This window comes from Melopsittacus undulatus, chromosome Z (genome assembly GCF_012275295.1).
Source record: "Melopsittacus undulatus isolate bMelUnd1 chromosome Z, bMelUnd1.mat.Z, whole genome shotgun sequence".
NCBI lineage: Eukaryota > Metazoa > Chordata > Aves > Psittaciformes > Psittaculidae > Melopsittacus > Melopsittacus undulatus.
Genome location: NC_047557.1, coordinates 16,082,528 through 16,110,298, shown reverse-complemented (window position 1 = coordinate 16,110,298; position 27,771 = coordinate 16,082,528). Strand labels below are relative to the sequence as shown.

General features: G+C 38.1%; 1 protein-coding gene across 1 annotated transcript in view; it reads left to right on the top strand.

Annotated features, from left to right (window-relative positions):
• Nucleotides 1-874: 874 nt before the first annotated feature.
• FGF10 (fibroblast growth factor 10) overlaps nt 875-27,771 on the top strand; it is a 61,044-nt gene continuing 34,147 nt past the window's right edge. Inside the window, 1 exon segment of the mRNA XM_005151966.3 lies at nt 875-1,211. Within this exon segment, the coding sequence (XP_005152023.2) occupies nt 875-1,211 (337 nt within the window).

The following is a 27,771-nucleotide window of genomic DNA, read 5'->3' as shown; positions in this document are numbered from 1 at the left end:
TTTCAGATGTCCCACTGCTGCTTGACCCCCTGCAAATAAGGGTTGACCACCAGAGGCACATCCCACCTCTGACTTGTAATCGCTGACATTTAGGCTACAGCTTCCAACCTGTTTACAACCCAAGGGGGCGGGGGAGAGAAAGAACGGGAAGAGGGGGGAACAAGTTGGGATTTTTTCCCTCTCTCTCCCTCTCTCTCTCTAGATTTATTTTTTTTTTTTAATACTGTTCTGGAGAATTCAAAACAAAGAAACTCCCTCCTCTGGGGTTGTCAGTGGGAAAGGACGTGTCGTGCAACTGGTTTGGGATTTGCAAAAGGCGAGAGGGTGGGGATCAGAAGAAGGTGCAAAGCCACAAAGTGTGAGTGCGTTTATAAGGGGGTATGTGTGAAAAATCCCTCCCGGCACCCCTTTCCTCTCATTATTTTTGTTGTTGTTGTTATTGTTGTTCACTTTGGTGTCATCTATTTTTCAGACCTTTCTGCATCTAAGATGGTGAAGAAAGGAGTGAGGAAGAGAACAAAGTAACTACTGGGAAGTCTCCAACCAGGTTGGGGAGTGTGTGTGCTTTGGGGGGGTGGAGAGGGAAGAGAAAAAGGAAAGAGGATTAACCACAGCACCCCCCCCCCAAAAAAAAAAAAATCCAACAGCTCTTTTTTCTGAGGGAGGACTCGAAGGATTAAAAGGCAGCAACTTCTGAGGCGATTTGTCCCCTGAGTTATGGATGTTGGTGCACTTACTTCAGGCCAGATCAGAGCTCAGAGGAATCTAACCAGAAGCAGCAACCACCGGCTCGCCACTTGCTTTTTACCAGGTTTTACCCTTCCAGTATGTTTCATTTGATAAGACATTTTCCAGCGCCCAGAGTTTCAGTACAATGTGCAAATGGATACTGATAAATGGTGCCTCAGCCTCTTCCCACCTGCCTTGTTGCTGCTTGCTGCTACTCTTCTTGGTGTCTTCTGTGCCTGTCACCTGCCATGACCTTAGCCAGGACATGCTGTCCCCGGAGGCCACCAACTCTTCTTCTTCATCATCCTCTTCCTTCCCCTCGTCCTTCTCCTCTCCTTCCAGTGCGGGGAGACACGTGCGGAGCTACAATCACCTCCAAGGAGACGTGCGCAAGAGGAAGCTCTACTCTTACAACAAGTACTTTCTCAAGATCGAGAAGAACGGCAAGGTCAGCGGCACCAAGAAGGAGAACTGCCCCTTCAGTAAGTACGACTCTGCCGGTGCGCTGCCCTCCGAGCCGAGCGTCGGCGGAGGCAGCCCCGGCCCCGCACTCCCGAGCCGGTGAGGGAAGGGAAGGGGAAGGTGACGGCACGGCGGGGGAACGGAGGGTGGGCTCCTCAGGGACAACGTTCCTCGCCAGGCAGTATCTGCAGATCTCTCCGGTTACATTTGTTCTGCAAATGGTTTCACCGAGCACGGTTTGTTTCTTTGCCTGGCAGAAATGTAAATTAGAAAGATTTGTAAGGATGTGGCGCGGAGCGTGTGTGTGTGGGGGCATTGTCTCCCGAATCTGAAAATCATTATCCCCTGTCATTCGAGTGTCTTAACGAGAACGCTGTATTGAAACAATGCATCGGTTTCCCCCACGCACACACACACGCTCTTCTCCCCGAGCAGCACAAGATCTGTCGCCCCCGCTGCCCCCTCTCCAGCCAGGAGCAGGGGCTGCTCCGAGGGCTGGGTCTTTGCCCCTAGTGTGCTGTCCAATGTGGGGTGTCAGGCGGTCTCGGCAGCCGGTGCTCTGCCGCGCAGCCGCCCGCGGTGCGACGATGCCGGTGCCTGCCGCATCCCTGGCGTGCGCCCCGCAGCTCCCGGGCGGCAGCGCCGCCGTACCGCTGCTGCCCCATTGTAAACATGTGAGGCAGCGTTCCCATAGACCTCACACGCGTTTCATTGTCGGATGGGTTTCTGGTTGGGAATTTTTTGTTTGGGTTTTTTTGTTGTTGTTGCTGTTGTTTTGGGTGTTTTGGGTTTTTTGGGGGTTTTTGGTTTTTTTTTTTTTTGTTGTTTGTTTTTTTTTTTTTTTTAGAAATCTCAAAACAAGTCATAAGGCTGTTTCTATGGCTGAAGTTTTCTGTAGCACTAACTAGGCTTTTAGTACTATCTGGCTTCTGGTAATGTATTATTCACTGTCAGTGCTAGAAATGTAACCTTTATTCAGTTTTCCTTTCTGTGTAATCTCAAACTGAAGTAACTGTAGTAAACCAAAATATATTGTATTGTAACTCTCATGTGAGTGCATCCCACTATAGGAACATGGTATTATGCCACTGTTGTAGGAAACTCTCTTGACTCCCTTCACTGGTGGAGAACCACGTTTTGGTTCTTGGGTTGGTTTATATAAATCCAGATAAACTGGGAATTTAAGTAGATCCCTTGTTAGCTAATGTGTAAAGCTCTTCAGCAGGTTGCTATGCCACGCGATAGACATTTCTGTTAATTCAGTTGTATTTCTATTAAATACACATAGTACAGGCTTAGAAACAGGGAGGAGAAGGCTGCAGTATCATATGTCACTACTTCACTTGCTCCACCTTGCAGCTTCATACTTTATCACGCGCTTAATGTTTGTACAAGCTTTAGGTGCCAAAACAGCTGAATCTTACCACCTCCCTGTCTGTATTTCATAGGAAGCCAAGTTCTTGAAAAACAGAGGTTTGACAAAGGCTTCCCTTTGTTTGGAATGTGGTCCTAGCACCATATTTCTTAGATTACTTTTGTTTGTGGAGAAGGATGTCATAATTCCCCTAGAGTGGGATTCTGAAGACTTCTCAGAGAGCATCAAGCCATTCTGTGTAAGGAGCCCAATCTGACAACAGTGTACTCAGAGAAGCTGCTAATGCTCTGAGCAGTCCCATTTAACCAGCAGAGCTGTTCAGTTACACACATTCAAGAGCTTCTGCAAGATCTTACCAAGAAAAGGTAGACTACACTGAAATTCACATATACTTCTATTTGTTAAGTCTGCATGCAAGAACAACCCCCTGCAACTGTGTGGTGTGTTTCTCTTTTCCTAGTTCTCCAGTCAACACATCAGAAAGAGAACCATCATTCTTAATGATATCATCATTGTTGTCACATCTGCAGAGTATCTGCTGAAAGAGAATGTAATTTGTTTCATATAAAAGCAAAACAATGCCTTTATTATGCATAGTTGTGTCCTGTCCCTCAAGTTTATGTGCAGTGAAGAAAGAGCTTCCATCATCTTAAAAGTTGTAACTGGCTAACCACACTTAAATCACAGAGTCAGATGTAGAGTACAACATCTTTTAATACAAAACAATTAGGATCTTGTTAGCAGAAGATAAACTTGACTTATGTTCCTTAGTAGTCATTATAATCTGAAACGTGAAATTGTGTATTTGCAAAAGTACCTAGTCTGAGACAATTTGAGAATATGTTTAATGTGCCTCTATTTCAAGGATGTCTCTATAGCAAAATGTTGTGGGTGATTCACAAAAGCTATGCTTTTCGTAACCTCATGTGCAGCTGTGCCATCATAACACTGCCAAAACCCCCAGCTGGATTGAATCCATGCAAATATATCTTTAAGATAGTCTAAAATATATAATTAGATATGACTAGAACTCCACTATGCATAAAGTTAGCCACCCAGCCAACTAAATTGTAGCCCATTTAACACTAAAAATTATTAATCTCTAAGTTCCTCTTTCAAAATTATGCTTTCTTAAACAAGTCATAGTGGCTATTGACACACAAGACTTTGAAATATCCTCATTTGGAAGCTAATTTTCTCATATGCTAGTGTTTAAAATCCACTTATGCTGCAGTAAAACCTTATCTGTAGGGATGTAAGATCACTATATGTTGTGTAACTGGACAACAGCTTTCATGGCTGTCTGCCAATTAAGCACTGTGAAGTAAGAAGAACAGTTGGAGAGTCAGAATAAACATTCAGAAAGCAGAATTTAGTCTCTAGCTTTTAAATGGCTCAAGCAGCATTCATAGATTTTCTTTATAAATATTGTGCAGAATGTGCTAAATTAAAGTTTACTCTGGCAGATGTTTTCCAACTTGATTTCTTGGAACTATTCCATCAGCTTTTCTCTACCTATCGGGTAATGGGAACAAAGGTGGCTTCTGAGTACTTTGTCAGGAGGCTGGGGAAACTTACAGCATTTAGCATAGCTAGAGGGTGTCTGTCACTAGATAGAAGCAGGACACTTTTTAGATTTTGGTTTATAGTTCCTTACATATCATATTGTGTCTTCAAAATGCAGTTTAGGACTACCTCATCCCTCAACACCGCAGCTGTGAAGTTTCTTGCCCCTCTTCTTGACAGTCGTGTGTATGCATGTATAAGAAGAGCTGTACTGCTTTCTTCTGACTTAAGTAGTTGTGGGAGGGGGACAAAACCAAAAAAACCTCCAAAGACCAATTACAAAAGTTTTCAGTATAACTTGAGGCCTGGGATGACCAAGAGAAGCTTACGCCATATATGAAACTTTCGCAGAAAGCTTTCTTGAAGATAGTGAAAATTTGGGTTTAATGAATAGCATTCATCAGGCTACAGAACACATGATAAGCTGGTTCAGGAAAATCTGAATGTATTTTCGAGCATTATACTATTTTCAGTTGGCTTTTAAGACAACTGTTTATAGTGTTATGAAGCACAGATTTCTAATTTATAGAACAGATCTTAGTAGCTGAAGAACAGTAACACAATATGCAATGCTTGATTAGTAGCAGCCAACCAGAAGTTTGTAGGAGGGAGTCCTGCCTGAGCAAGGATTGCAGAATCAGGCCATTATTTAAGTACGTGTTTTAGGGAATGGAGTCTGTCACTGAGCTTGGATATTAGTGGGAAGCATTGGTGCAGCTATTCCTGCGAGCATAGACCAAGTAGTGCTATTAAAAGCCTACAGTAGATGGCGGTACAGCCACTGACTAGTGTCACCTCTGCTCGCTCAAGGAAGGTGGACAAGAAGGGCCTGGAGCCTCAGCTGTGTGAGCTAATTTACACCAAGGAAAGCTAAAAGACCTTACACCAACCACGATTCTGTTAATCGGCCTTCTAAGCATCCAAAGTGGATTAATCCAAACAGTGCAAAGGCACTGCAGTTGCAGATTAAGAGTGTTTACTGGGGGAGCTAGCATGAAATAATTAGCTACTTCTCACCAGCTAACCTATTCCAGGTTTTCCCCGAGTATGCAATTATCTTTTATATATAGCTTTAGGATCTGCTGAAGTCCCTAATAGTCTTTGGTTTTACTTTAGTTAGTGTGGGATCAGGTTAGCAACTCAGTGACTTAATAGCAAGAAAATTTTAAGCCCCATTGTGTAGCCTGAAAGATTATAAACGACCAGTCTTCTAGAAATGCTGAACATTATCGTCAAGAGTTTAAGTGTGTGTTTATATGCATGACATATAAATACATGTTTGTGTTGTATTTGTGGTTATATGCATTAAATGTGTTTTGATTAAGTATACTCAGTTTGATACTAATTTTTTTTACTATACCTCAGGTGTAATGAAATCATAAAGCATATTAGGTACCTTAACCTCAGCTGTAAAGCTCAAACCAGACTGGAATACTTAGTAAAATGTGCTGTTTCCTGCTAAACATTTTTTAAACTACCTTCTTGGGCTTATCAACTCCTTATGAATTCATGTTTATAAATTAATGTAAGAACTTTTCCCTGTGTTTTTGAAGACTGATTAGTAGACGTATGTGTTTTGTTGTATTATTCTCCATAGATATCTGGTTTACTGTTTAACCAATCAAAAGATTTTAAATAGGAAATAATACCATTTTAGTGAAGTAATTGGAAATTCTTTAATACAAAGTGTGTAAGTTCTCAGGGAGATGATTTCTCACTTTAAGGCCTTTTTTTCTTCTGCAGAACCCAGTTACATAATTTATAACCAGCAATATACAACCTTAGACACCTAGGATTTATGAATGTGGAAAGAATTGTGCTATTTAACATCTACATGACACTTTCATGTTACCCTTACTGCATTCCTGCTTTGGACCCTCCATGCTGATACTGTAGTCCTGTCATAAATCTGTTCAAAATACACAGTTGTAAGAGGTCTTTTTGTCTTCATAAATCTAACTTATAGCCACTTTTAGAAAAAAAAATGGGGGTAATTGGAAGTTTGATCTTAAAACCTCAGAAGAAAGAAATCAAGGGGCATGCAGGCTTATAGATGCCATGTTGCTATTTTAATGGGACAGTTTTCCGGTGGCTCTGTGAAACTTCCCTTGAAGATGGCATTAGCTGATTGAGCACTGTAAAATGTGCTTACATTTCTGAAATGTCTTGGATGCATTTACTCATAGGATAAGATCCTCTATTTTGAAATAAGGTATTCTAAGATGACTTCAGATGTCTTTGAGCTGTGTGTGTGAATAGGGGCCTTTTCACTTCAAATGGGAGTCAGATCAGATCCTGCAATAGGGGAGGTTTCATTTATTCTGCAGAGTCTTTCATTTTGGAAGAAGAAAAACCATTCTGTGAGCAAATCTTGTTAACCTGTATGTCTTAAGTTAAAAACAGCAGGTACCTGTATGAACATAGAGCAACATCTCCTGTCATGGTGGATTCTTGACTTTTAGTCTGAGCAAGTAATACAGTTGTACAGTGAAGGTTCCAAATTGGGGGAAAAGAAAAAACCCTTTGTAAACAATATTGTACTTCTTAAGCTTAATATTTTGGCCTATAGAAATAGTGTCAGCAAAGCAATTATTTGGTTGACTTGGGATTTATTATAATGCTCCCTTCATGTCCCATTTTATTTGTTTTCCCAGTTTCCTGAAGAGCTTTCTAAACCAGTGCCACCTTCTGTAAAATATTGCCAAGCTGAAATTTCAATTTGTAAAATTTGAACACTTGCTGCCATTGCTTGCAGTTGCCATAAGATACTGAGCTACCTTAGCCTATTATTCTGGGTTTATCATCTAATGACTTCTTTGCCATTTTGAATAGTGCAGATAGTTTGAATGTTTATCAGCATTAACAACCACCATCAGCTATATAAGATTGCATGGAAAAGTAACCTTTGCTTGCTTTGGCCTATAAAAATGAAATTACTAGTTCAGAAATAAAGAATTCACTTAGTTAATGTCAGCACATATATATTTTTTTTGGTTGATAAGTATGTTGGTATTGCTAGTCTGTGTGTACCTACCACACAACTCCTTCTTGTGTTTCAACAACTTATTTTGATGCAATATTTTGATATATTTCAGCCTTTCATTGCTCAGATGCTTCGAGCAAGGTAGTCAATGAGACTTATAAATGCTAGTTCTGTTAACTAGAAATATCCTTCCCTAGCTGTATTGTTTTTGTTTGTAGTGCCAGTTTGTTGTAAAACAGCTCTATTAGTTACAACACAGTAAAAAGGAGATAGGAAACAGTGTTTGTTACATGGAGTTTTGAAAAGTCAGTGTGGGAGAGCTCTGTTCATGAAGAAAATTAAAATCTTCAAGGGCAGGCGTGAGGAGGAAGTGGCTTAACCTTTAATCACTGAATGGATATTAAAACTGAATTCGTTTGATGAGTGGATTATTAAAACTGATTATGCTACTTCATGAGTACAGTGCAACAAATGGAAGTTGGAGGGGAAAGAAATGGTTACAAGTGAGCCAGGTCACACTTTAAATAATGGCTTTAAAGGCACACTGTTTTTAAATTAGGTCACTTGTGCTCTTACTTTGAACATTCCATTCTAATTGCAACAGTAAATCAAAGAATACACTCAAAGTAGATTCCCATGTAAGGTGGACAACTGGACAGTGCCTTTTTACTGCTCGTAACACGTGTATCCAATTACTGGATTGATACACTCACAATGTCAGCAGTAAAGCATTCTATATATTTTATAGTTAGCCTAAAGAATTATTAGCCTGTCCCCTTTCACATTTACCTCTAAATTATCTTTCAGTAGTGTATATCTTCGTCAGTTAAAGAGGAATTTTCACATGCACCAAAGCTGACTTTCAAGAAAAAGGAATCATTGAAACTTCACAAAAAAAAAAAAAATCACTCATTTTCTCCATTCCCTCTTCCATAATTTTGGTGTAGTGCAAAAGAGGAAAAGTCTACAGACACTAGAAACATTAATGTTCATAAATTTTATATAAAGTGATCAGCTCTTTCATAAACCTTGAATTAGGAAAGCAATATGATGCCTGCTCCTTTCATGGTGGAAAACATATGCATAGGACAATAAACTTAGTTGGTTTTTGCAGTTCCTGACTCCTCTTCCTACATGGGGAGCAGAAGTGAAAATGGGGGATATGAGGAGTCCAGCTGCTCTTCCTTCCTCTGCCACTGATATTAGAGGTTCAAATATTGCATAGAAATAAAGAAAATACAAGTTTCTTTCTGGCTCCTGATGCACATCTGTGCAGCTGTAGGCAGTCTGTGTGGGAGTTGGGAAGGGAATGACGAAGCATTCAGGATGTTGTTTAGTTAGGATTTAAGTTACGGTGCTAAGTGGAGGCTGGGTATAAATAAATTATGTGTGTCCGCATTAGAGGAAGGGGATGGGAAGTGTGACAAGTCCCAGAGCAACACTAGAAAGAATGACAAGAAAGAAATAAGGGTAGCATGTGTCATGAGTGGGAGAGAAGTGAGGAGAGGGGGAGTGAGACTTACTCATTTTGGCAGCAGTGAACTATTGGTGATGTGGAATCGTCCTATGTCGTCTCACTGCATCATTAGTTTGCTCACAGACTGGACCTAGGAAGCCGTTAAGGTGCCTGTTGAATTTGTCCAAAAGTGTGTACTTGGAACTGGAATATAAACTCTTCCCACTCCCAATTTCATTGTCTTCTCTGATAGACACTATAGATATCTATAGTACTACCATAGATACTAGATACTATGAGGTACACACTCTGGGATTCTCTTCTTCACACTGTCCTCTTCAAGAGGTTTAATAATCTACTTCATTCTTAATGTCAAAGTCAGTACAGACTACTTGCAAGCAGAAAGATGGGCAAATTTGCCCTCGCTATAATAAGTTATTTGAAAGAGCCACAAGCAAACCATTGTCACTGAAGAAAAAGTTGGTATTTTGTTTGGGTTGTCTTCAAATTTTCTTCAGATTTTTTTTCAAATTTTACTATGCCAGTACTATCAACAATATTTGTTATGAGAAACATATATGAAGGACAGGAAGATATTCTAAACTTCTAGGTGTTTTAATCTTCTGAGGATGGAATAGAGTTACAAGTGGACTATGGTATTTCTGTGACTGATATGTTATCAATTGAGTCAAATTTTGTAAGCTTATCTTTAAGATTTAAAGTAGTTACATAGTTACAAGTTTTTACTACAATGAGAAAGCGAATATACGGAATAGAATGTGGGATGACTGTAATATGAAGTGTATTTTATAAGACTGCAGTTTTGATGCCTTTTTTTCATACATTTTTATGATATTTCAGGAGATGCTAAAATGCCTGATGATCAATGAAATAGTCTTTTGACTTACACTGAGAACAAACTTTGTTCTGTTGATTTCCCAGTTACACATTTTGCCTCTGTGGTTTTCTTGGACGTAAACATTAGAAATGTAAACAATATTCATCTGGAAGTACCTCTCTCAGCCAAATTAAGTACCTGCTTAGTCTCTGCTTAGGACTTGTGGAGGCAGGGAGGCTAATGAAAACCTCCTCCTGAACTATAACCTTGGCTGACTTCACTGTTGCCCTTCTCTGTCTTGGGGGAAGCAGAGTGGTGCATGTGGCCCACATGCTGATGACAGGGCACTTTTCCTTTCAAAACACTAGTGCTAATAACTGCAATACAGAAACAGTGTGCTCACTGAGTATCTGTAGCTGCAAAACTAATGATAGCATGAAAAGATGCAGCAGAAGGAGTCTAGAGCTAATCACATAAGCCAAGCTGTGGGAAATTTTTGTTAGTCTGCTTGTTAGACGCTGAAATGATAGCCCCCTCCTGTAGAAGGCACATATGTGGTTTTGGCAGTACCCTTACCAGGTGGCTGGTCAGCAGCAGGCAATTTGGCCAGAGGGCTAGGCTAAGGCTCCATTATGTGTAAACTGAAGAGGGACATTATTAAGAGCTGAATTTCACTGGGTGTTCTGACCAGATATCCAAACTCTTCAAATTATCACTTCATGTGGTTCTGACAAAAATAGTTTAGAAAGTGACTAGCATGTAAGAAATGGGAGGAAGTTATAACTGTTTCAGCTTCTTACAGGTGAAGATGCTGGGTGAAGGCACATTTGTAAGTATGTTGATTATTACCAACAGTAAAATTTACTGTCATGCCTGTTTGCTTTTATTCACAAACCAGCATCACCTCTGCTTCCAAGCACCCTTGAGTGCACACAAGCAATGACTCACTTTTTAGGGCAATACATAGTTTACACAGCTTAAACAGATAAACCAAAATTTACTAAGGTTAGCACTGGAAGGTGCAAACTATGCCCTTTCTGAAGTCCCAAGTAGATATGATTCAAGCAGTTTTGCTCTTTCCCTTAGGCTTTGATTTGTGGGTAGTCCTAGGCTAAGGAGCATAGAGGGAAATACTGAGATCACGCAGACTGGCAGTTCTATCCAGACTGCCAATTCTATTTATCCTGGCAGTGATGATGTTTCATACTGACAATATACAGTGGGAGATACTGCAGGACAAGGGGAGGGGTGCAATACTAACAAAAACCTCTTTTCAAAGTACTATGTAAAGATAATGGACATTTCTTCACAGCTTCACATACCTGAATAAGCTGAGAAGTAGTAATTGGAACCCAGTCTGTACATCCTGTGGTATTTGAATTATGTAACAGGTATATTATAATTAGTTATTCCTTGGTACTTCCTTTTCTTATATGGCATAAACCAGTCAAGAACAGTGACTGCTAACTGCTTCAAAGCTGGTGATAACTGTGTATTAAGAGCTATAAGATTGAACTTACTGACATTGCTAAAACATTTTTTAGGTCACTGTATGGAAGACAGAAAGATTACTATTAGTAAATACAGTGTATAAAATACATTACCTTGAATGAGGAAATGCATTTCAGCTGCACATACCTCATAGAACAGCTACTGTATTAAGGTTGTAACGGAATTGGTTGGAAAAGAAAAAGTCCAACACAAGTTTGTAGAAGAGTTTGTGGAATTTTGAATTTTCAGAAAATTCCGAAAGATATAGAAAGATGACTACAGTGATTTTTTTTATCTTTTTTTTTTCTATCAAAACAAGACAAATGCTTAAGGGATGGAATAATGATGTAGGATGTGGGAAACTAAAGGCTCATGTCCTCCACCATGTGCTGTGTAGATACTCTTGGCATAAAAAGGCAGCTGGGGGTTTCTTCTGAGTTCCTTGTGCTCCTCACGGTGATAAAGCAACACAGAGGAGGAATCTTCTTTAGGAGAGATGGAAGAAGACTGAAAATTTGACACAAGGATAGTTGGAAGGAACTAAACTTTGAGCATAGGGAGTGCCATAAAGTACTAATATTATGAAATATCAGGTCCTGTATATGTTATCCATTGTACCTCAAAATCTTTCGATGTATTTGACTCTAATCTCTCTGGCTTTTTGCTGCTTACAAAATGAGGATAGTAACGCTTCCTACAAGAGCAAGGGTGTTATGAAAGCAAATTATTTGTGAAACACACCAGTAACACTGTGATGAGTGCCAGGAAAAAAAAAAAAGCCTGTCCAGAGGGTAAGCGTTCTCTTTTTGCAGAAAGGTTTGGATATAAGGAATAGCAAGGGTAGTTTTGTCATCCTGTAGAACAGGAAAGTGCAGGCTTAATTCTTAACTCTATCAGACTTAGATGTTTGTCCTTTGACCAGAAAAAAACTTAATATTCCCAAGGGGGGAAAAATAGTATTCTATAGCCTCTCTTGCAAGCACTCTGTCAAGATTACTCAACAAATTTGTTACATAGCATAATACAGAAGTTAATGACAAAATAGCTTCTAACCAAACAGCATGGGTCTAGGCACAAATTGGATCTGTCCTGTCAAGCTGAGTTCTAGAACTGATTGTGCTGTATGAACATTATAGTCATGAGCAATGTCAAAATTTGTTTTGCTTTAAGGGTATGAATATTAAGAGGTTTCATCTCAAGGACCTATATTATCTTCATAATTAAACACTTAAAATATAATTCTTATTTCACTCTCTTTACTGTAGGCCTATCAGTCAAAGAAATTTGAGCATATGAACTCCCTCATATTTATTGTACTTGGCCCTATTATATATTTTTAAGACTGCCTTAATTTCCTTGAAACAGCCTATGTGTTGCTGTTGAACTACTGGAATATTTTTTTAATTTCTTTTACTACCATGTTATTACTATTATTATAATTAATTATTATTATTATTATTGATACTTGCCCTGTAGTGTCACAGTCATTATTCTTTCAGCTTAGTTTATTACAGTTACTTTTACATGTCACAACTCCTCTTTGAAATGACAGCCATCCAAGTTAAAGTCTTTTCAACTTTAGTGAAAACACATATAATGAGGCTGACACTTGGCTCATGTGGAATTAATCTGGTCTCTTGGTCATTTCTTCTGTGTCTCCTGCTGCAGCCTGCTTGAAAAGAACATATCTGCAGCTGGGGAAACATAAGATTAACTTCCGCCTCTCTGTGGCTTCTTGCTTCAGACCACACACCAAATAATTCCTCAAAGCATTATCCGGATTTGCTCAAAATTCACCATGCTTGCTTTATTCCTTCAGTTCTACCACACATGCATTTGTGGACTCTGCTTGCAGATGATTCTGCTTATGAAACAGGAAACATTTTGTAAAGATGAGGATTTGGAGACAAATACTATTGTAAAATATCTGTAATAATTTCTCTGTGGCACTGTTCCCTTTTTTTGCTGATTTTATAAATGTAAACAGTAGACCATAAAGGTCAAGAAGATGTAACCTTCTGTTTCCAGCTGTACTCAGGACATAACAAGATTGATGTAGCCTTTAGTACAGACTGAATTGTAGTAACTCCTGTGTCAAAAATGAAATTAAAAAAAAAAAAAAGGCAAACCACAGTGCTTATATTTAGGAATATCTTTAGTGCTGTCTGAAGTATCAAATTCAATAATGCTAAAAAAGCCCAACAAGCCACTGTGTGGATAAAGTATTAGTCAGCACTCTTGTCTAGAGACCTCCAAACCATAATCAGTTTAAACCCCATAGAAAAGGAACCACAGATGTCAGGATACCTCTGCTCACACACCAGTGCAGACTTAGATTGTATCTGTGATGATGAGCAGGAAAACCAGTACGTAAAACATCTAACTACTTCCTGTCACCTCAGTTAAAGCTGAGGTTACCAGGTGCTTCTCATTAAGACCTTAATGGTGATGGGAACATAAGTTTGGTGTTTGAGTAAACTTCAGTCTGGCATTTTCTATATTCATATTATTGTTTTTTCAACTAAATATTTTTTCATGATAGTTTCAGAATCTTTACGCTTTTCACAGTAACCAGTCATAAATATCTATGTAAGCTCTTCATTTATACATGTTTTGTGTGCCAAGCTGTAGAAGTTCTACATGCAAAACTCCTGTTACAAACTCACAGACATAATATGAGTAGATTGTATGATGCTGCAAGTAATGTACTGCTTAAGATAAAGTTTCCAAAGAACCTGAAAGGGCCCTAATTGGAAAGTACACTTACATTTTCAGGTGTAATCCATGTGCAGCTATTGCTGTAAGCACCTCTGAGACCTTTTTCTATCGAGTTTATGTTGTAAAAGCTCATGATGTGAAACATCTTGAGAACAGGTAGAAATTTGTGTCATTATTGCAGTATTTGGACACATTAGATTAATGTCTTCAGAAGGTCTGTCACATGTGCTTTACCTAGCAAAGGATGATAAATGTTAGAGACTTCCAGATATTTAATAATAATTTCAGAGTTTAGTCAAAGAACTTATCTCATTCCCTTGTTTCAATAAATACCTTGCTAATGAATCCTGGTTAACATGACCTTGTAGCAGAGTTTTTTGCTGTTTCTTTTTTTCATTCCTTATCCAAATTGTAGATTTGTTTTCTGATTTTGAAGGAGAGCTGATGCTCACAAGTCATATGTCACAAGCCACTAAAAGTGTCAAAATCTTACAGCAGGCCCTTGGTGGCTTGTTAATCTTTCCTACTCCCACCCTCCCCCTCCCTTCTTTTTTAAAGGAAACAGACTAATTCACTTAAATATAATGAGAGCCATGCTTGCCTACTTTTTAAACAGTATCAGCCAAAGAAAGATCTGTCTTATTTCTTCACCTCCTTTTCTTGGCTCCAACAATTAAACAGAAAGCTAAAAAATACAGGGGTTTATGGCAGAGCTATTTCATATGTCAAATGAGAAATGGAGGCTGCCGTTTTCATAACAAAATATACAAGTGCTATGGCAGGGAAGTTTTTCTTTTCCTTTTGTCTCTCTCCCCCCTTCTAAATTATCTTCAGCAACATGCAAAAGATAAACCTCTATGTTAAATAGGGAGACCAGATGTATGTTTAACCCCTCGCCCTCATTTTTCTAACTGGCTTCCATTAGGAACAAAAAGTTACAATATCTCCAAACAAAAATAACTGATATGGTAAGGTGAACTTTTCAACTGGATAAGGACTCTAGAAAAAGACAGTATTAGAGTCCTGTGTTTAGGCCAACAGACTCTTTTAATGCAGTGGTACATTGATACTTGGAACAGTAACTCCATGTATGCTTTTGATAAGCAGTGGCAGTAAGTTTGTTGAGTTGCAGCAAAAATGAAAGCAAGGAGTAGTTAAAATTCTCAAGTGCTAAAGAAAATCTAGAAATGTCATGCTACAGATCTGAGGTTTGCTTTTCAGTATTAGACTTTTTCTTCTCCCCAGAAACTAGCCAACCAAATCTTGAAATATGGCTGTGTTATTTTCCCCTTCCTCAAGAGAGAGAGTTTTAGCAGAAAATTTAAAGACCAGAATTTTCTCTCTTTTATCTTGATTCGTGCTTATTCCACCATAAATCCCTGAACAGATTATTCTACTCTGTTCCTTATTTTATATCCACAATACAAAGGATGATATTCATGTTTTTATAGAAATGGAAATTGCAGGGTAAAATGTAATGCTATTTAATTTGTATAGCAGCATATGTCTTCAACATAGATGTAGATGTATGACAGATTGACAACTTTAAGACTAGATGAAGATACAGAAAATATAAAAGAAGTCTACAGAAGTGATTGAAAAGAAACAGCAGACAATTCTGTCTGAAGACAAATGTATTGGTAAATGTCTTATCTTGGTAAAAATGTCAGCCAGTGGAGTCAAGAAAATTGTCAATGTTTGAAAACGAGTCGTTCTTTATGAGCAAAGCTAAGAGCTGGTGGGAACCTATAAGCTATCTTCTGGAAGAGTTTGAGAACTGAGTTTGTTTTATCATGAAAGATAAATGTTTTAAGTGCTGTTAATGTATTAACTATAGATAACAGCTGGAGAGAGTGTATCCTTTTGGAAGTACACAGTCTGAAAAACAGACAATTTTGCGTATGGATTCTAAATTCCTAATTTTAGTTGCTTCCTTCTCATGTTGTTAAGCTTTTATGTATGAGTAAGGGTTTAGGAGAGTTTTAACTGAAGAAAAGTTATTCATTCAGGAACAGAAGAAAGTTGCCTACAGAAAGGCAGGAGAAACATGTTTGACATTGAAAAAAATGAAAAGACTATTGCAAGCAGGTAATCACTACCAGAAATAAGTAGAAACCCTCCAGCAACTTGTTCTAACTCTTCTGCTGAAGGCTGCTAAATTTCATGAGCTCATGTTAGCATCCCATAACTTGCTCCATCACAAATCACACACCTTTGCTCTACTGCCTTAAGTACAAGATTTCAGCTATCCTGGTTGATATTATCTAAAGCAAGTGTACACTGAAGAGTTTGGAGAGCAGCTAAGCTCTATTTGAGGAAATCACACAAAAACTGGCTGGTATAAATTTTTTATTTTTTTTTCTCCTTAGTAACAGGGATGGTATAGAAGAAATAAAAAAAAAATAAAAAGAAATAAAGGGAGTATTAGAAGAAGTGACATTTGAGATAAAATCACCAAAATCATTTAGACTTTGAGCAGAAAGGATGAAATTTTCACCATGTACCTAAGTGCAGCAGTCCAGGATCTCAGTTAATGCGTTCCTCGTATTTCTCTGAAACTGTCAATGTAAAGTAAATAATTTATTCACACTGTGATTTCAATTGCTATCAAGAGTATCATTTCAGCACCTTACAAAAGTAATAATACCACTTTAGAACCTAGTTGAGGAGAAAATACCAGTTGATTTTATGAGTTGTGCCAATTCCGGAAAAATTGCAGATGTCAGCTTTACAGGAGGCTGGACTAGCCAAAGGAAAAGTTCAGTTATAGGATAAAGAGGAAAAGGAAATCATCATCACAAATCCACAAGCTGCAGTGAGGAGGCAGGAGCACTCTGAATTTTTACTACAAGCTCCTCATGTTTTGTGCTTTGCAACTACCTTAGAAATCTTGTCTTCTCCTTATCTGCATAAATTTCGAAAGTAAAACATTAATATTGCAACCATTTGCACTAGATGACTTTAGCAGACAGTTTCTGTGGAACTAGATTCTGTCCACAGTGTCAAGCACATCTTCACTACACTTCCAGAACATTCTCATCCACAAGGTAGGCACTTCCAGATGGCTTCTCCCACCTACTAACATTCAGTGTATGACAACGATATCTGTAGGTAGTTGGGGAGTGGTTTGTGTCTTTTGCCCTAGAACAGGGAAGCTTTGCAAAGCCATGTAATCAGTGAACTTATAGTACCAAAACCCTCTCTATTCATTCTTCACTGGCTTCTTTTAACACCATATTTTGGTGGACCACTTCAAAGCGGTTAGCAGGCCTTGTGTTCCAGGACCAGAAAGCAGCCAGCACTGCAGGGGAGCTCTGCTGTATGCACAGCCTCACCATGGACATATGTTATACATGGCCAGTGTGTGTCTGTTAATTAAAAATGTGTCAAGTCACTGAAAAGCAGGGCCAAGGAAGCATCCTGGAAACCATAATATAGCCCCTGTTATCACCAGCACTGGTCATATAAATTTGTCCAGAAGTTTATCAATTGCAGTTAGTACCACATAGGTTTGCTTACCATACTGTTTATCTGAAGTCTGTTCCACAATGTCATGCCTGCAAGAGTTACAGACAATTCTTATTTTCAGTTAAAATATATTCATCATCAGCACTACTCTTCCTGCTCTTTTGGCCCAGTAGTATCCTGTGCTGTTCCACAGCTTTTCTTCTTTAGAATCTACTGCCACAAGTACATGTAGGAAGCAGTTAACTATAAAAAAGCTAATAAGCTTTTTTTTCCCCCTCTGCTAAACTTGGATTGCCAAGTTCATTGCTAAACTGAGAACAGTGAGCTGAGACATAGCCCACCATCTTCCTGTTGGTTTTGGATGTGAAGCAACTAGCTACATCCTCACAGGCTAATAAGCTATGTGCCTTGATGGAGAATATCAAGTACTGTGTGGCACCCTGAAACGTAGCTGTCTTGCTTTCCATACCCAAGATTAATAGCTTTACTGTGACTATTTTAATTTGAAGTAGTTCCTGTGTGTCTTCTGTTTGGCTCTATGTGGACATGCTCTTTTTTCATAAGATACTTTCATTATCTTGCCTTTTCAGAGCAGCTTGTAGATGCCCGGTCTTAAACCAGAACTGTACAACATATCCCAGACCTAAAAGAATTCCAAGATTGATGAAACTAGCAAACACGCAAAAAGACCTCCCCTATGCCACTTAGCAAAGGATGCCTTTGCCCAAATATCAAAAGAAATGTGAACTGTAGAAGTGGGCCTGGTTTACAATGTGCTTGTTACTTGGACAGAGTGTAGAAAGGTTGAAGTACTCTGCTAAAAGCAATGGTCCGAATACAGTGGATGTAGAAAAAGTGAATTGAAACAATTTATCTTGTGGCATTTTACTCCCATTAATTTTCATTAATTCAAGACTTTTCTTGAAATTTGAAAGAAGAATATTGGTTTATGAAAGCTTTGTGGGAATTAGCTTATTTTCCCTGCTTTCTTAAAGATGTTGAAATGCCAATGCACTTTCCAATTAGAGTGAATATTGCATCTTTCTAACATTCCTACAAAATCAAAGGCCAAAATAATGTCAGTTTAGATGAAGTATGACATTTTGTGTGAATTAGTTAGAAATATATAATGAAAATTGTCTATTTTTCTTTTTTACTATAGCAAGTTCAAGATTTTTTTTCTTTAAAAAAATAAAAATATTTTTCTTATGATTTTTAGAAAGTTGAACTTAAAATTTAATTGAAGCCTGTTTATTTCTGTAGGAAAATAAAATTTGTGATATTTTCAAATGAAATTTTACTTGGTCATAAAAATTCTGTCTATAGCTTATTAAATTCAAAATAGGAAAAGAATTGGAGAGCAAGCAAATAAATGCTCAGAAGAGTTGTAGTATTCTTTTCCAAAATAATTAGGCCTTCACTGACATGATGCTAAACACAGAGAATAACTGTGTTGTGTTTCACACAGGCTTGTGTCCAAGTCCTTGGTCCAGACAAGCAGTTTGACCATCTGTAAAATGTCTAAGTTAATACTTGAGGCTCAAGGCACTGATGTCTGTATGACTGAAAGAATAAACAGTTCCAGCTAGTCCTTAGTAGCTTCAGTCCCTAGGAGTTATTGAATTATTGAATTAGAAATACTTGAGAATTAAGGCATATACCCATAATGGCTTAACATTGTGCAGAGGACTCTCTTTATACAGAAACATACCCATGGGTCATTATGTCTTTGTCCCACATATACAAGGAAAAGAGCTCCACCTTTTCTTCCTTGATTCGTTCCCCAGTGTTGTCAATGGGTTTAGGAAACGTGCTCCTCAAGCAAAGCATTGGTTCTCCTGACTTTTTTTAGAGCAGTGTTACAACTGCCATTTGCTCTGAATACAATGCAAGGCTGAGCAACCACAATTTTTTTCATGAAGCTGATTCTTCTGTGTGCTAAACACACATTTGTATCTAAAAGGACTTTAGAAAACTGTTTTATGAGGCTGTGTAATTGCATTTGATATTATCCATACAGGTCTCTTGTTTCTGTGTTGAGGAGTGAAAAGAATGTGTTGACAATTGTTTTTTGTTTTTTTTCATATTGTGCCAGATCTTTTCAATGTCATATTTCCTGAGGCTTTTAGCTATAATTTCACTTGTTCCTGCCATTCTAAGAAATATATATCAACCAAAGCTATTTTTAGTGATCCCCTGATGCATCAAGATGTCGAAGAAGTGTGGACTGTTGCAGCTGATACATGGACATGGAGATAATGGGCAACACATGGCATTTTTTTAATTCATATTTTCCTTTTACCATTTGTATGTCTGGCTCTAATCAGTGACTTCTCTCTGAAATGTTGCATTGAAAAAACTCTTTGCTCTTCTCTGATACGGACCTGAGGATTATAGGTGAAAAATGCATTTAAGAGGCTACAGAGGTTAATTCCACCTGAAAGTTTCCAATACTACCCACATCGGTTGACACTCTCAGCACATTTCATAAGCAGTCTGGGAGAAGATATCATTAGCAAAGCTTGAGTGCCACACTTGTCCAGTCATTGCACTATCTTCTCACGTGTCAAAATCTTCACAGGTGGTTGTACATTTTGCAATGAGTCGTTTATGCATTCAGATATGTTTGTTGGTCAGCTGCATATGCTGTGTGGTATTTCTTTCATATATACAAGGAAAGAGATTCTTACATATCCTACAAAAACTTAACACCTGAATAGACCTTTCTAAAAGCTTTCTTTTTATTTAGAGTAACCCAATCTTTCTTTTTTAATAAAAAGCTTTAAGTATTCTTCGTAGAACACCCAGCATATATTGTACTTGTCAAGAGCTTCCAAAGTTCTGTGATCATGTTTTGCTAGTATGAGACTAGTATAAGAAATACTTTTCTCTGTGCTTTCCCATGAAAATTCCATATTAAGTCAGAAGCTTTCATTAAGAAAATCATAAACCTGATAAAACAGAAATGTTGTCAAGATTGCAGTGTACTAAAAAAAATACTGAAAAATCATTGCTCTCTCTTTAATAGAATCCTTGTATGTGTTACACTAAAAACAGAAGCGTAAGGTTTTCAAACAAAAGCAGTCTCAGGGCAATCATATCTTGCTTGAGATTATATTGTTTCAAATCATACTCCAGTGAAATGGGTTATCTCCTATGCAAAACAAAGAGTAAGATTACTTTTTTTTTCAAACCAAACTAGTGAAATCGGTAAACTCCTATGCAAAACAAAGATTGAAGTGCAAGTACCTGCTTTCCCTCTCTCTCGTTACGATGTTTTCTTACATTTCAACACCATTTTCTTTACTCTTTTTAAAGAGAAAAGCAGCTTTATGCTTTGGAAGTGTGCAGAAACAAGTTGAGGAAGGGTTGGAAGGTCAGCCAGTGAGCTCGAAGTGTGGCAATTCACTTCTGTCTCACCTCATTCCTGCTTCTTCAGAGCAGCAGCACAATAATCTTTTAAATCTGTTTGATAAGGCTCGTGTGCTTTAAGCAACATGGACACTGCTTGCATAGGAGCTGTCTTAAATTTGCCCATATGAGATCACAGAGAAAAGAAAAATCATAGGACACTCAAGGAATTTTCCAGGTTGCTAGATTTAATTACCAGAATTTCTAAGGAATTCTTTTGTACCAAAAATAATTGGATCATCATTTTTTAAGTGGATTAGATGCAAAAATATAATGTAAAACAGCCATTACATTGAGATATGATGTGGGACATCTTTTTAGCTGTCAAAATGTGCTTAGAAATGTATAACAACTGCCAACATGATACTGTGAATTGTGAAGAGGAAAAGACACAAGTTCGGCTGTTTGCTGTTGCAGTAAATGTCTACTTTTGTTTAGACATTATTACTACAAAAGCCAAGATAAGACTGTGATTTGCCAATTGTTGCGGTGTGTTGTCCAACTCGGATTTGAATTAAATACACATGTGCCAAAAATTATGTTTATATAATTTAGTATATTGTGTATAAAAGTGTTAGGTAGTCCAGTTAATTAAGTTATTAATTTTTTTTGGAGTGGTGTTAAATTGAGTTTTATATTTAATATCAGATTTGGGAGAGTGGGTGGAAGGAGAGTTGAATTCTACTTCATATTAATTGAAACAGACTAAGATGTTGATAATATAATGCCTGTAAATAGGAAACAACTGCTATGTAATAGCAGTTTTTCTAAAAAGACAACTTGGAAAGAGCTTGCTTTAAAACAGAGTAGTCTAAAGTGGAACTTTTATTCCATGTAAATGAGAGTCCGTGTAGCTAACTTCCCTTCTGGACAGGTGAGATGATGCTGATCCTAGGAGAACAACGCACTGGGAAAAAGCTCTTTTAACTCACAGCAAAAGCAAAAAAAAAAAATGGAGTTAAATAATTAGTGGTAGGAAGAGGCCCATGAGAATTAGCATACCTTACTGTCTTCTCTTAAATAAGACCTTGGTTCTCAGAATGAGTGCAGCCTTTTCCTTTCTTTTGTAAATTAGAGTGCACGCACCATTTAAAGGATCTCAAAAAGCTATTGTAGCTACTTGGGTGATTTTCTTGAGGCTAAATCTTACTTAGATGGAGGAGTCTGCAAGATCAGCTTTGGTTTCCGTGCAAGTTGCCCAGGCACTTTCAGTTGGACAAATTCTGTACACCCCAGCTATAATGAGTTATGTTTCTTGTTTATTTTTCCATTATCAAGATGACCAGTTACATGTTTCATAAGTAGTTTTTTGATCAAGAGTGTGGCAAACAAGCTCCATTCGTCCCTTTTTTGGTTTGACACCCTTCCTGGATGCAAACACTTAATTTGTCATTGTCCAATCAGAGGAATTTGAGCAGCTTGTTGATTTTGTTTGTTTATTCTCTCCCATCAGTAAGTAGAGCAGTGTAAGATGCATCCTGAAATAGAACACGATGTGAAATAGCCATGCTGAAAAAATTCCTTATTAGGGGTAACAGAAGTTAAACCATTGCACCATGCTTAAATTCATGTTGATTGTGCAATGAGAGATGACACTGTTCTAAATTAAATTCAGCAACAGAGAGGGAGGACTGAAATTTTAGCTAGGGATATCTCTGAACTTTGAAGATGAAATTAAATGCTATTCTAGGAAAAAATAAAGTAAGTTGAAAATAGAGAATAGAACATATTTAAGCCAGTTTGAAATAAAACTGTCTGAAAATTAACAACTGCAGCGGCAAAGAGCCTGTGCTGTCAGTCTAGATGTATACTGCTCTGTCTTCCAAGCATTAGCTTTGTAGTTTGGGCTTGACTGAATAAAAATGTTGAAAGAAACTTCAAGTTCTAGAAAGTTTTCAAGACAAAAATACTGGCCTTGTTCCTTTTTGAATGATTTGTGTAAACACTTGCAACAACTCAATCCCAAAATGTTCATTAAAGTCTGTCTGCTAAGCTTCACAATTTCTGTCTTTCCAATGAATATTTCCAGTTGTTGCAAACTAGGCAGTTGGGGCTTTTGTTCCCTTTTACTCAACATATTTTGCTGTAGCAATAAGCAAGGAGGCAGATAAAGGTAATTTAAAGTATTATTTTCTGTGGTTCAAGTCAAGCTAAACCTTGATAGCTTGTATTTGTATGGAATCTTTCCCTCCATATCTATTTTAAATTAAAAAACTTTAAAATATTTGATGCTGGAAGCTAAGCCTCTGGATATCCACTGATAGTGTCCAAATGTTCACATTTCTTGCACATTCAAGCATTTATACTGCTGTCCAGAAAGATAAGTCAGTAGATAAAAAAGGTGACACAAGGCCCAGGACAATGAGATAAGAAAATGAGAGATCTGGGTATTAAAAATTATAAACAAAAAATGCCATCATTAACACATATTGTGAGCATTTTCATAGCAGAAATATTATATAAGATGACTAAGTCTGCCTGCCCAGCAGTAGTAGAGTATTACACGTTTCATAGTGTCATGTGTGTAGAGAAACCATAAGAATTGGAAAGAGTAGGTGTGTGTATGTATGTAAAAAGAAGAGGTTAAATAACAGATGTTATCATACTCAAGGTAGTTTACTGTAGAATAGCCTTTTTGTTGGTTTTCTTCTTGGTTTAGGTTTTTTTATTAATCAGGTGGCTTGTTATCTAGCTGCCTGGTTTTGTTCTCTTGGCTGCAGTTGTTTTGGCTAGGCACAAACATACATGTACATATATTGCAGGGGATTTGGAGGAAGTATTTACAGTAATTTACAAAAGTTGGCCACATGAAATAAAAGCAAGAGTATTCTTGTTAGAAACCTGGTTTCAGCTAGTGTCTGCCTAACCACTGTTGAGATTAATGAATAGCAATGGAGCCTGGCATTACAAAGTGCACAAAATCATCAAAGGTATAAAATTGAGATCAGACCAAAGCAGCATCTGGGAGTGAAGTTTTAAGTAGCAGACGGGAATGTGTACTAATTATTGCACTGTTAATATGTCGCATGTGTTGGTTGAGTAGAGATGGTGTGACTAAGGGCAGGCAGTAGCACAGCCAGTAGCCCTGGATTTTATCCATCACAGATTCTGTATTAAATCTCCAGCTGCTTTATAACTTTCCTAATACGACATATTCCCATGCAAAACCTGTCTGTCCAGCTGAGCACACCACTTCTTTCAGATGTCACCAAATTTATGTAACAGCCTAGGACCATTTGGCTTCCTGCTAAACTGGATTGAAAGCTTAGAAGAGACAGCTGGACAATGTTTCACTGCTACTAAAATATTTGCATTGTATACATCAGACACTCAAGTTCATCCATGTGCTTTGATGGTTTCTTTCCTATATATACAGGAGGAACATTTAGCTGAGATGATACTGCAGCACTGCCTTCAAACACAGCATTCCAAGGTGTCATTTATCCTTAGAGGAGGCTGTTCTTCAGTCTGTTCTTCATTTTTATAGATCAGGATACTTTGAAGAAAATATTATTTTCTTTTCTGTACAAGGTGTGCCAAAGAAATACAGAGCAAGCACAATTTGCCAGCCAAATAACCTCTTCATCCTGAATTTTACATGGTTTTTATTTGAAATATTAAAGCTGTGAAATTAAATGTAATACTAATCAACCTGTTGAACAGAATAATATTTGTAATTTGTACTTCAGATTTTCAAAGCTATAGCAACATAAACTAATGTTCTGGAAGCACAGGAAGCAATAAAAGTCCTGTAGTGCTTTGAATCTGATGTATAATAATATCAGCTTACATGTCTGCATGAGAAATAGTCTTGAATATTAGCTGGAGTAATAGTGTGGTAACTGAAGCCATAATTTTTCCCTATTAAGTGTTCCATATTTCAGGCTTTTGCCATCAATATCTGTTTAAAATGTAGAAAACTCACTTGGTAGCATCACTGGTGTTTGCACTATTCCCAGTTTATGGCCTATTCTGCTTCCAGACTTCCTTGAGCAATCTGATATCAATGAAAAATCATAGAAATACAACAGATGTAAAGGGAATTTGCCTTTCACGCCTAGTATCCCTGTGAAGCTCTCATGGAAAGTTTTTGTTTCTCACGTCATTCTAAAGGTTGTCTTCATGTTAGGGAAACATTCTAATTGTTTGTAAGTAATATTAAATGGAATTTGTTTACTGAGAGCAATTGTAGGATGTGGTGTCAAATACTTCATGAATAGTCTGCTAATGCAGATGTCAATCAGTAATGAAAACACCCGGTTAGAGTTAGTGAAAAGTAGTTAGTGGAAAGTAGAGAAGCATTGAAGAACCTCACATCACCTTCTCTTTGACCTGAGAATGAATTGTGTTTATGATTTGATCAATAGTAGTCATCAGGAACAGTCACATTTTGACTGCTGTCACAGTGCCATCAAGAAAGAAGGCAGCAGAGTACCAGCCACCATGTAGATTATGGTGCTCTGGATTTGCCCTGTGATATTCAGGTTTTTTCTCACCCCAGTCTTAAACCATCCAATGACCAGATGCTTCACACTAAAGAATTTATATTTGAAAAGGGAAAAGGGAAGTGTGCTGTATGTCTTGTAGACTTTGTCCATTCTCCTGCACATTAATTTTTGTCAGGAATCTGACAAATCAGGAACTTGATTGGTTTTTTCCTATTCTAGTTTCAGTCTCAAATTCCACTGCTGAGAAAGTCTGATTTTTTTTTCCCCCAATTCTGTAGATTTTGAAAACCATCTTGCCACTATCTTTTTTGCTCTGTAGCAAATTTTATTTTGGACTCAAATACCCACTTCTCTGGTAGCAGTGGCCTGGTCAGCCTCCCTGGTGCAGAATGGGAACACTTTTGAAATCTTAAAATGTTTCCTGGGCTAGAGAGATGGTTTCCCACCCAGCTCTCGGTAGCAGTCACATATTTATCCATGGAATCCCCATATGACTTTGTGGGTGGTAATGTGTAGAGGGCAGCTTTCCCACCACAGCAAGATTTCCTCAATAGAGATTTATTTCTCTTTTTCTCTGCCGTTACAATCTTAATCACTGTTAAACTTAGGCCTGGTGTTTGTATGCCGATATTAACTGTATGAGGAAATAGCCTATATTGAACCTTACAGCTCCTTGGATACACATTTGTTACTTTTGTCTTTAAAATTGGATAATTATTTTGAAAGTTTCCCTCATCCTGACTAGAGGCAGAATAGAAGTACAAAATCCTGGCACCCAGACTTTCATTACAAACTCTGTCCTGAAGGCAAATCAGTGACTCTCCAAGGGTTGAAAACCTCAGCCATGCAGAAAGCAAAGAACCAACAAAAGCGGAGTCCTCTGGCTGACTTCTGTAGATGAGAGCACTGCAGTGCTCTGTGTACATAGCAGGGGGCAGACAGCAGTCAACTTTTGGCATCTTTGTGTGCTCTGAGGTCAGCACTCCTTTGAAATTCATGGCACAAAAGTATGAGGGCACAGGGTCATCCTGAAATTGATAAATACCAGTTTGAAAGTGTCTTCCATTGTATAAAGATTGTCCAGAACCAAACTGAGCATCACATATCTTGCTCTGTTAGCTTGTGAGCTGAATCCAGGAATTTCACGTGTACTTGTCTTTTGTTATTATTATGTTCCAAGGGGCTGAGAAGGCTATTGGTTCCAGTCCAGTAGAAAAAGATTTGAGCTCAATTAGAAGATGCCTTTTTGGCAAATGTAGCTTATTCTCTTCCTTTGGGGAAATATTATTATATTCTTGGGGGAAAAGGAAATAGTAAGGCATGGTTCATATATCCTGCCCTCACTTGAGACCAAGGGTGCAAGAGGCATTTAATGCACACTGTGGGCTTCCATTGCAGCCTTGTCCAAAGGCAGACCTTGTGGCTGAAGACAACAGGCAGCTACCTCTCCTTCTTTTATAAGGTTCGTGGAGTACCACTATTCCACTCTCATCAAACTCATGGGGCTTAAGAAGACTGTAGGCATCAGTGTGTTAACAGCTTTCCTTCATTTCATGGAGCTCATTGGAGATCTCCTACCCACAGGACAAGTCTACTTTTAAAAAGTAGTTCTTAAAAATATTATAGGATGATGTATGGGGTGGCAGAGAATGGATTATAAGCAGCTCTGAGGAAAAGGACTTGGGGGTATTGATTGATGAGAAACTCAGTATGACATGACGATGTATGCTTGCAACCCAGAAAACCAACCATATGCTGGGCTACACCAAAAGAAGTGTGAACATCAGGTGGAGGGAGGTGATTCTCCCCCTCTCCTCTGCTTTTGTGAGATCCCACTTGCAGTTCTTCATCCAGCTGTGGGTTCCCAACATAAGAAGGATGTTGGAGCTGTTGGAGCAAGCCCAGATGAGACTACAAAGACTGTCATAGGGCTGAAGCACCTCTCCTGCGAAGATAGGCTGAGAGAGTTGTGGTTGTTCAGCCTGCAGAAAGAAGGCTTCAGGGAGAACTTATAGAAGCCTTCCAGTACCCTAAAGGGGCCTACAAGAAATCTGGAGAGGGACTTTTACAAGGGCATGTAGGGATAGGACAAGAGGAATAACTTTAAATTGAAAGAAGGTACATTTAGACTAGATATAAGAAATTCTTTACTGTGGGACAACAGTGAAGCACTAGAACATGTTGACCAGAGAAGTAGTGGATGCCTATCCCTCAAAATGCTCAAGACCAGGCTGGACAGAGCTTTGAGCAACCTGATGTAGTGGAATGTGCCTCTACTTATGCCAGAGAGCTTTAAACTCAATGATCTTTAAGATACCTTTTTTTTTTTTACCAGAAAAAACACCACTCTGAGTTGTTTTTCAAGGGACATAAGGTCTTAAAAGCAGGTTTTAGCAAAAAAAAATGGTACCCTGAGATTTATGTCCCACGTAGTTGGCCATATCTGGCCATTACATATTCTTTACTGTGAGGCATTAATTGAAGAAATTGAATGCTTTGCCACTGGCTGTTATCAGGCAAAAAAAAATCAGCAGTGTAGGGATCTACTGCTGATTTGGAAGAAGGAAGACTGCTCTTTGTGATTCTGACTGCTTCGAGAGCCTTCTGCTCATTCCATTTTTTTTTTCTTTTTTGACTCATCCACACAACTAAAAACCATATAATTTTAAAAACATAGGATATAATTATTCTTTAATATTAATTTTAAATCCAGGGAAATAAATGGGATGAATTTTAGCATCGATTTTCCTAAAGGTGATAATGTCAGAGTAATCTGATATCTTTCTTTGATGAGTGTTTTTTCTCGACAAGGAAAATAAATGATAT